General features: G+C 40.3%; 1 protein-coding gene across 5 annotated transcripts in view; it reads right to left on the reverse strand.

Moving 5' to 3' along the window:
• Positions 1-9,594, reverse strand: part of STX16 (syntaxin 16) — a 33,447-nt gene extending 23,853 nt beyond the window's left edge. For 3 of the 5 annotated variants that reach the window (XM_054724512.1, XM_054724510.1, XM_008141212.3), the window contains exon 1: positions 8,711-9,594. In XM_054724512.1, the coding sequence (XP_054580487.1) occupies positions 8,711-8,842 (132 nt within the window). In that variant the 5' untranslated portion in view covers positions 8,843-9,594. The remainder of the gene's footprint in view (positions 1-8,710) is intronic. The other 2 variants (XM_054724511.1, XM_008141214.3) reach the window with 1 other exon arrangement.
• Positions 9,595-10,195: the final 601 nt, after the last annotated feature.

The following is a 10,195-nucleotide window of genomic DNA, read 5'->3' on the forward strand; positions in this document are numbered from 1 at the left end:
AAATTAACAAGCACAGTTCAACCCCCCTTTCCTCAACTCTTTACAAGCTACTAGAACAAAGCCCCATGGGTATGTCCTCTCCCCATCTTCTGGGAGACTAAGCTAGGGTGCAGGGAGAGGGTCATGAGTGATCTGTCCAGGCAAGGCAGCGATGACCTTGAAGAGCCCTTACAAGCAGTGGCTGCCCTCCTCCCCAGAAGCAGGTCCTTCATACTCCACCTGAGCAACTTCTCAGAAATCAAGGCAGTTACACTCATGACCCTAAAGACAATTTGGCTTATTAATAAGTTCAAGGAAATGTTCAACCTGTCTTGCTTCCCGAGTTGAGTCACTTTCCCAAGAGTAGTAAATACGTTCCCAGCCTTTCTCTAAACCATCAATTCACCTGGTGTGAAAATTCATTCAATAAATCTTAGGTGTTAAATAATTAAACACAGCAATTATAAGTAATCAAAACAAATGCTAAAATGTGTGTGAGCTCTGTTAGCATTTTATATATGACCAGAGACTTCAGAAAAACAGGCATAATTTCATGAATTAACATACAAAAATATTCAAAACACAATACCTCATCCAGCTCCTGAAGAGATATGTCGGTCCCAAGAGTCCCATCCAGTTAGGGACAGCAAAGAGAAAGCAGGATGGGGACAGACAGACAGACAGATAAGGTATGGTCAGTTGAGAAAGCACTGATATTTTAAATAACTCTAAAGCTGACTAAAAATAAAGATCCACTAACCAAGGCATTTAAACAATCTCCCCATTATGATTCTTCCTTTGTGTGTGTTTTTTAATAAAAAGTCTACATAAATATGTTTTTTATTTTTATTTACTGTGATTGTTGTTTTGGAAACAATAGGAAACATACAATACATAGTTGTAAAAATTAAAACACAATAGAAACAAATAAAACATACTTGCTTTAGTTTCACTAAAATATAATGCTCATCTGTTTCATAAATGTCAACTACTACATATAATATTCTAAATTCCCCTTAGGAAGAGAAAATAGGAGAGCAACGTTGAAATGCAATTTTACCGTGTCAAATGCATGTATATTTTAACATGTAAATCAGCCCTGCAAATGCAGCAAAATTAGAAAAATGAACAACCCACAAAAATTGTCTATGGCTGTATTTAGATAATAGTGGAGTGACCACATATGTGAGGTCTGCACAAATTCAATCCTGTAGCCGAGCTTCTCCGCGGTAACAAGCGAGCCGAGAAACCGCTCTTCCCCGGAGAGAGACACAGGTGGTAAAAGCAGAGAAAAACTCTCCCCATTTGCTTGGCATATGTTACTATTAGTCTAGAAAGCACGCTTATTTATAAAGCTATTATAAAAGCAAGTAAACAAAACAAAAAACAGGGAAGGAGAGAAAAAATGCAAGGGGTAGTAGGAAGGAAGAAGCCCCGGCACCCAAAGGATTAAATTTCAATTGAAAATAAAGGTCCTTTTTCAGATCAACGTGGAACTCCATCTTCTGAATAGACATATACTAATGATAGATAATCTAAGCAGCTACCTCTTTTTTTCCTTCTTCACTGTATTGATCCCTGAAATAATTAGTGGTGAATTTCAATAATCAACTGTGTTGATTGCTTTTAATGCTTAGCAGTAAATTCAGAAAAACACACACAAAAACAAAAACATAACTTCCTATTTAAAAATTAATAGTGCAAATGAAACTGGTCTATCAGAGCCAAAATATATTAAACAATGAGAGCAATAAAAATGTAATTAAACATTCCTCTATGTAAAAATTCAATTAGCTGACATTCTATAGAAAGCTGAGTCTTCTGCGTTCCTTCCACAATTTGTTATGACAGTAAGAGACTACACATCCTGCCATAATTGTGGTATAGAAGATATTAATAGAGAAGATAGTGTCAAATGGAAATCTGAATTACCTTTTACTTTAAGAAGAAAAGAAAATGTTTTTATTTTTTAAACATAACATTTTCAGCAACAAAGCATTTAAGTGTTTTTTATTCCTGAAACAAGACACAGGCAAATCCCCAACTTCGGTGTCTCATGTGCACATCCGCCGTTTTGCAGCGGCTCCTGGCCTCGGCTTTGAACGGGGTTATTACTGCAAAACATGGTTGAGGTCTCCGCTACACGTGCGCCCGTCCTCTTCCGTTATTAACCAAGCACACACCCTAATCCTTGGTTTCTACGATTACTAGCTGATAAGAGGTGGGATCAGAGTCATGGGCTAGATACAACTCTATTTTTTACAAATAAGAAAACCAAGCTTCAGAATGTATAAATCCATTTCCCCAAAGCCACAGAGCTTGTTACTGCTGGCTGACATGGGGACAGACCCAGGTGTTCAGGCCTCTTTCCACCTCACCTTCCAACTTCTCCAATTTTATAAACCATTCAGGGAATTACAAGTGATAGGCAGCCACCATTACACCATCTCGGAAATTAAATTCAGAAGGTCATCTCTTCGAAGGAACCCCACTCCCACCCAAATCTGCTACTTAAAAAACAAAGGATTTCAAATCCCACCCCCCACCACCACCACCACCAAATTCCAGAAAATTTTATCAAGACCCAAAGTAAAACATTTAGAATTACCATCAGGAAAAACCAAAATACAGCCAAATGAAAACACATTACTATGCATCATCACCTTCTAAATCTTTATAATGTCTAAATCTAGGTTTCTGACCTGCCAATGGCATGCAATCAAGAAAATATTGAAAACTCCAAGTAGCATTTGGAATTTATAGTCTAAAGAACTTTCTACATAAAACTGAAAAATAAGTGGAAACCCATCTGTGTTTATTCAGGAAGTCTGGAAAAGTTGAGTAAAATGAATTGGAAATTCAAGTCTATGCTATAGTGATATTTACTTTATTTCCATTACTGCCAAAATAAAAGTTTGCTTCACTTTTATTCAACAAAGTACCCTTATTCTCCAGTAAGCCTCGATGCTCAAGTTGAATCTTTAGAAACAAAAAAGCAAATAGATCTAAAGAGAAATATACAATGATTTCATACTTGGATTCTAAAGGCAGAGAACTAATTTCCCAACAGACTCAGCCTGGACTGAAACTTACAACCTTCAATATGCAAGTTAAAATGGACTCTATCTGGTTGTAAAGTGAGGTACAGAAAGATGCTTTCTTATTTTAAAGAAAAAGCAAACAAACAAACAACAAAAAATGGGTCCTTGCATTTTCCAGGACCGGCAGCATCAGCCCTGGGAACAGCAGTGCTGGGTGCCCACCAGGTCAGACAGGGCTGTGGGAGCCAGCTTTGCCCGAGTTCCATCCCAGCTCCTGGGCCTGTGCTAGGTGACACTGGGCAAGGTTCCCAACTCTTCTAGACCTCAGTTTCCTGGTCTGTACCATGAGGAAAACAGCAGCACCTATCTGATACAGCTCTGTGAGGACAAACTGGGGCAGCACATGCAAAAAGACTTAGCCCAATACTAGGCACATAGTAAATGCTCAATAAATCTTAGCCAATAATATCACAGTCAAGACTGAGGGAGCTCAGGTTTCTTATAATCATAGTTAATCCTTTGTTTTTCCCCCAAAGCATACCATGTTTTATTAAAAATAATGTGCTTGTTTCAAACTAATCTAGGACCAATTAATTAACTCTAGCTTCCATTTATAGATTGTGCATTATTTTAAAGCAGAGAACAGATTAGGCAGTAAACACTAACAAAGTAGCTGCAATCTCTCCATTAGATCATTCTGGGAGATCAAGAGAAACCGTATAGGTCACAGGGCACCTCATCAGATCAGAAGAGCAACTCCATATCTACTTTTCATTCATTCATTTATTCATTCATTCATTCATTCAAGACCTTAAACATTTTTTGAATGATTATTTAACTTTGTAAATTCATTTCAGCTTCTTAAAGCCAAACTCCCTGTAACTACTTGAATGAGGTGCTACCTTAAACCTGCATTTGGCTGATATAATGTCAAAATTATTTTTGCACCGTATTGGAGCTACTTCTAAGGATTTTTGCCGGTAACATTGGGCTAACAGGCCGAAGCACTATTGTTGACTATGGGTTTCTCCTTTACAAATTGAAAGCTAAGGCTGTGTGCCTTGGTCAGAAGAAACAACGTAATAAAACAGAAGTTAAAGATGCATTGTTTAATCCATAGGGCCACTAGAAACCACCTAACTCAAACCCCTCAATTTATAAATAAGGCAAAAGATAGCCAGAGATTAAAAGCTTGCCCAAAGACAGGTTCTGAGTCAGGGCCAGGGCCAGGGCCAGGGAACTTAGCCCTAAATTCCTGGAATTAGAGTCCAATGCTCCTTCCTTTATTTCATGCTGCCCCAAGGCATAACCATGATGGTGGACCCACAACTGGGGCCAAAACAGAATGAATGAGAAATGTCAACAACTGCACTTTGCTGACAGTCTAAAAATCAACCCCCAGCCTGCTTTTAACAATTAGTCTGCTTTTATCAATACAACCAAGAACACAATTAAGTGGAATTTTGTTCAGTTCTGGGTGTTGAACTTAAAAAGGACACAAAAAAATTGGACTTCATTCATTGGCAAGAAACTTAACCTTCGTCTGAGCCGGGATGGCTGAGCTAGAGAAATCTCTCCGGAACAAGGAGCCTGCAGGGTTGTCATGCAGAAGAATCAAGAGACCCTAAGGGCCAGAACCTGGGCCAGAGCCCCAGCATGCAAGATACAGGCAAGGTTGGGGTTAAATGAGGCATATATATATTTAAAAAATTTTTTTTTGCAAGTACAAACGGTGGACTGAGCGGCTGCTGGAATTTCTTATCGCCATCACAGAACGTGGTCAAGAAAGGCAGGCATAGGGATTTAGCACAGCCAGGCATGTTGGGTCAAATGACCTTTAGGTCCCTTCTGGCCCTTAGGACTTATTGTTTTGTTTTGTCACTGCACATTTCCTTGAATTCCTATGACATATTTGCCTGAATGCTGCATAAATCTGTTTTAGTATGCAGGTATAGGTACCCACAATAACTCCACCATCATCACCAACCAGCCTTTGTTATTTTCCCCTGAAATTAGGATGCAAAAAATGCGTATTTAAATGTTTTGAATTATAGGATTTTAGTCCTGTATTGTTTCATCGTGTGTGAGACACACACACCAATTTATAACCAATTTCCACAGCATTTTCCTTAAATAAGGATGTGGAAATTCAAGTTTAAAACTAAAAAACCAAAAACTCTTTAGATGTCATTTATTTTCAGTTGTGTGAGATAACATACATACACACCAAAATAAATGTCTACAGCTTGTTCTTCTAACTAGGAATTAGAAATTTCAGGTTCTGATTTTTTAAATTAAGTTAAACTCTAGAGTTTAGTTACTTCCTTTTTAATTACTTGAGTGTTAGATATTTACAAATTATCTTCTTTTAATTGTTTTGCTCATGTTTTTACCATAATAAATGTATATATATTTTAAGTTTTTACTTATAATTTTCAAGCATACAGAAAAGTATAAAAAAATGGTATGAACTGTCTGACCTAATTATTACTATGAATAATAAAGAAAATCTTATGTTATCTAATGTTTCAGGGTGTTTTGAACCTTATAAAAATTTAAAAAGCAATTTAAAAACAATGTTTTTCAATCAATTAAAACCGACACCTTAGAAACATGATCATTACTACACTCGACAATTAGTGACACTTTGCCTTGTTTTTTTCCTTTATGTGGGGGGGGGGGGAGTAAAATTATAAAATAAGTGATATTCTGACATTTCACCACTAAAAATTTCAGCAGGGCCTCTCTAACAAAATTAAAAACTAAATCAACTAATCAGTTTAATTAATAATTTCCTTAAAATATCACCTAAAACCCAGCCCATATTCAAATTTGACAGATATAGTTTTAACTTGCTATATGGTTTTGAAATTTACAAGTCAGAAATGAGATCTAAAAAATTTGGGAGGTAGGTATGCAGTGAAAAACGTTGCATGAGATATTCAAAGTTTTTTAAAAAATTGTTAGAGAAGGGTTTTTCCCCAAAAAATGTTTTTAACACTTTTCCAAATTTCAGAAGTTAAAAACTGTACTATTTATTCATGTTAAAATCTGGCCATATTTGATTTTGTGTGTGTCGGAATAGTTTCTGTAGAATCAACTGTAAGCAGACTGCAGATAGAACACTTCACCCCTAAACACTTCAGAAATTCATGACATGCTACGTGTTTTTTTAATGCACACAATTAAAATACATATATTTCTAAAATATATATACTTTTTAAAATATTATAAAATATGTGTTTTCTTTTTAATTCTAGTGTTACATTTTTGTTTAACTGCCAATCTATATCTTATATTTTCTGAAAAGACTACAAAAATATTTTAAATGCTCTGATTGCTTATACTGATCTTTTAAACAGTCAGACTAATAAATATAACATTTTAAATATTACAGAAAATATTTTTTATGCTCAGATGTAGACATGTATTTTCAGTTTGATTTTAGAAATCTATTCTCAAGAAATTGTCTGAGTTGCCTAAAGATATCTGTACATTTTCTGACATATCTATTTTTCCAAATTGTGTACTTTATTGATTTTTAATTATTTTACTTAGGTTATAATGTTTCTGACATATCTATTTTTCCAAATTGTGTAATTTAGGCATCAATTTTTAATAATTTGACTTATCTTACATGTTTTTTTAATTGCCTAAAGATATCTGAGTTGCCTAAAGATATCTGTACATTTTCTGACATATCTATTTTTCCAAATTGTGTACTTTATTGATTTTTAATTATTTTACTTAGGTTATAATGTTTCTGACATATCTATTTTTCCGAATTGTGTAATTTAGGCATCAATTTTTAATAATTTGACTTATCTTACATGTTTTTTTAATTGCCTAACTTAGAGAACCATTTTTAAAATCGGCCTGACTTAGAGATGCACTTTTAAAAAGCTGCCAGTCTCAGACACCAGGTTTTTAAACTGTCTGACCTAATTATGTTGATTAATAATAAAAAAGTGTCATGCTTCCCAACATTTCAGGGTGTTTTTAACTTTATAAGAATTTAAAAAGCAAACAATACATTTTTCAATCAATGAAAAGTGATCCCTTAGAAACAAGGCTGCGTGGTTTTTTCCCACTGAGGTAGTATAAAGGGAAGCCATTTAAGGGACATGCAATTTTTACATCTTCTGTAACAAAATTCAAGTTCCAATGTAGAATTTTATTCATTCAATTTCTACTCTAATTCCTGGCTTATTTCAGAATATTCTTTTCAAAATTAGTGCTGAAATTACTGTCTCCATTTTACATTAATTTCAATATAATGGTATTTTTTTCAGTTTACAAATACAAAAAGAACCTTCAAATTCTTAAGTAAACAAAAAGTAAATAAAAACCTAAACACATTCCATCCCTGTTTTCTATGATTTTTGATCTGATAATACATGATTTTATTCCTAAAAATGCTCACACGGCTTAGATTAGCTTTTTTATAGGAGCAACACGGCCAAAACCGTTTCCACTAGTGATTTACAAACAGGAAAAACTGTCTATGTAGACAACCTCTCAATAATTAAGACACATGGCATAATTTTTCTCTGAAGCGTTTAGATAATGTCATAAAGAAAAGAATTAAAAGGCAATACAGTCCCTAAGAGGTGAAATAAGCTGTATATTTCCAGTACAATCGCCAAGAATCTGGTTGGGGGATGACTTGATTCCCTTTCTTCAATGCTGCTTTTAGACAAACCTGAGCTGTCTTCAGCCTGGACCCCCCTCTGAAAATTGGTTTCATAACCACACTTTTCCATTTAAGATTTTACAAAGCTGCTAATCACTGTCTTGTTTAGATCATCCAGACACCCCCCCGCCCCCCGCCTCACCGCGCCCCTAATTTAACAGAAAACTGAGGCTCAGAAAGGTGAAGGAAGCCCTCATCAAAACAACACAAAAACATCAGTCATCTTGAAGCCCTCCCTATAAAGAAAGGCCATTAAAGAAAGGTTCAGGCTAATGAAACGAACAAAACCCTGCTATCTGGGGTTCGTTTTCACAAACACATCATATTTTGTTATGTTTTAAGTTCGAATGGAGGGAAAAGCTTAATTTCCTGTCTGGGAAATGGAAAACGAAGGACCTAATAGCACCTTACAGTCTCACACACAGGAGCCCCCGGGAAAAACAGGGAAGCAATTATTCAAAGGGTACAGAGGGCTTCAAGGCCATTAAAGAAAACGGGAGAGAATAAAAAACAAAACAAAAGAAAAAACTCCTTCCTCGTGTGGGGGAGGGTGTCGTGCATTTGCAAGGATTTGGGTCTGCGATCACGCATCCCGGCCATCAGAACCGGAGTGAGGCTCCGTACGGGGGCGGGTGGGGGGAGGGGGGTGAAAACAAAACGAAACAAAAAGGCTTCAGAAAGCCTCCAAATCTTAGTGTTAAAACATATGTAAATTGGAGGCGGATTGTCGTGCAGTGACGACGGGAGGGGGAGGGGGGGTGAATTGGGAGGGTGGCGGAAGTGAGGAGAGAGAGCTAGGCAGAGATAGAGCAGGGACCTAAAATTGATTCCCCCCCCACCCCCCCCCCCGCATCCAGGGTTACAGATGCCAAGAGACCTTGCATTTCCGTATTATTCTTATCTTTTTTTAAACAGAGAGAGAGACAGACAGACAGACAGACAGGCAGAGCCGCAGTGCACACGACGCGTGTGCCGGCGAGGCCGCCCAGGGACTCACCGCAGCATTGCTACGTGAATGCAGAGGGCTGGAGGTGGTGTGACTACTCACTTGCTCGGCTAACAGCTGCCGGTTTTGGATGGAATTATTCCGCAACAACAAGAAAGCGTCGGTTAAACGCCTGGTGGCCATATCTCACCCTTTGTGACCCCCCTCTCAGGAGCCCCCCACCCACTTATATTCCTGCTTTGTTCACTTTCTCTCGGCCTGGCCTGGTCGGCCCACCCTTCACAAAAGCTTCTTGCAAGGCCTCAGACCTCGAGCCAGACAGGAGCAGCTCTGCACCTCACCCAGGCGCGAAGACCCCTCCCCAATACCATCTAGGCTTTCCAGTGGTCGAGTCCCCCTCCCCAAGACCTGCCTTCGATCTCTAAGCACTTAAATCCCCCCAATCGTTGCCTAGCTAGCCAACGTCTGAGAGACCCCTCCCCAATCCAACGCTGGATCTACAAGCGTCTGACTCGCCAATCCAGCTCAGGGAAACCGTGAAGCCCCCTGCCCCCCCTTCGTCTCGGAGACCCTCAAAGGTCCTAGCTCCCTGGCCTTCTCTGGGCTCACACACGCGTCTGGGCCGTGCTCTGGGGCCGGGGTCTGACTCAATTTCCCCACTAGAGGAGTGGCCTGTGCCCTCTTTGGACAACTGGGCGAGGCGAGGGCCCTGGACTCCAGGGCGCCTGGTGCTGCCTCCTGGGCCTTGTCAGAGCCTGCTGAGGCCCAGGCACGACCTCCTGACCCCTTCTCTCTCTGGGCTGCCTGCTCCTCCACTGCCACCGCAGGCTGGCGGCCTCCAGGGGAACAGGAGGGCGGCCAGGCCTGCTTCCCGGCCTCCTCACTCCTCTTCTCCGGCTCCCTCCATCCCCGGATCCGAGTTGCAGCTCAGCCCCGGGCCGTTTCCGTACTGTGGTCCCGGGCTCTGGCGTCCCCCCTGGCCCTCTTCCTGTCCGTCTCTCGAGAGTGCCCCCTGCGACGTTCACTAGCCTTGCTCGCAACGTTCCGGGCGCGGGAGCTCCCTGCCCCTTGCCCCAGGGCGCGGGAGGGCTCCGCCCTCTCCCGGGGTGCCGCCTGTTTCCCCGTTCCCTTTGTGCCTAGACTGGGGGAGCGGGCAGGCCTGGGCCTCGGGACTGTGGCCCCCACGCTCCCACCCTCTGCCAGGGGCCGGGGCGCGCACATTGGAGTGGAGTTGGTGGTAGACAAATTTGGGCCCCAGCAGGTCCAAAGTTTGAGGCGCGCCGGACTCGGGGCGGGAGAGGAAAAGTTGGAGACGACTGCCTCTGGAGGCCGAGCACGCTCCACTGCAGGCCGCTGCTCCGGCTCGCCTTTTTTTTTTTTTTTTTTTTTTTTTTCTCCTCAATTCTAAAAAAAGACGTATCTGAAAAACAAGAGAGAGAAAAAAAAAAAAAAAAAGGCAAAAGCAACAGCTAAAGCTCCAGGCCGCCTGAGCTGCGCCGGGGCGGTAGTCAGGGGTCGAGGGGGCGCCCTCCCCCC

This window comes from Eptesicus fuscus, chromosome 12 (assembly GCF_027574615.1).
Source record: "Eptesicus fuscus isolate TK198812 chromosome 12, DD_ASM_mEF_20220401, whole genome shotgun sequence".
NCBI lineage: Eukaryota > Metazoa > Chordata > Mammalia > Chiroptera > Vespertilionidae > Eptesicus > Eptesicus fuscus.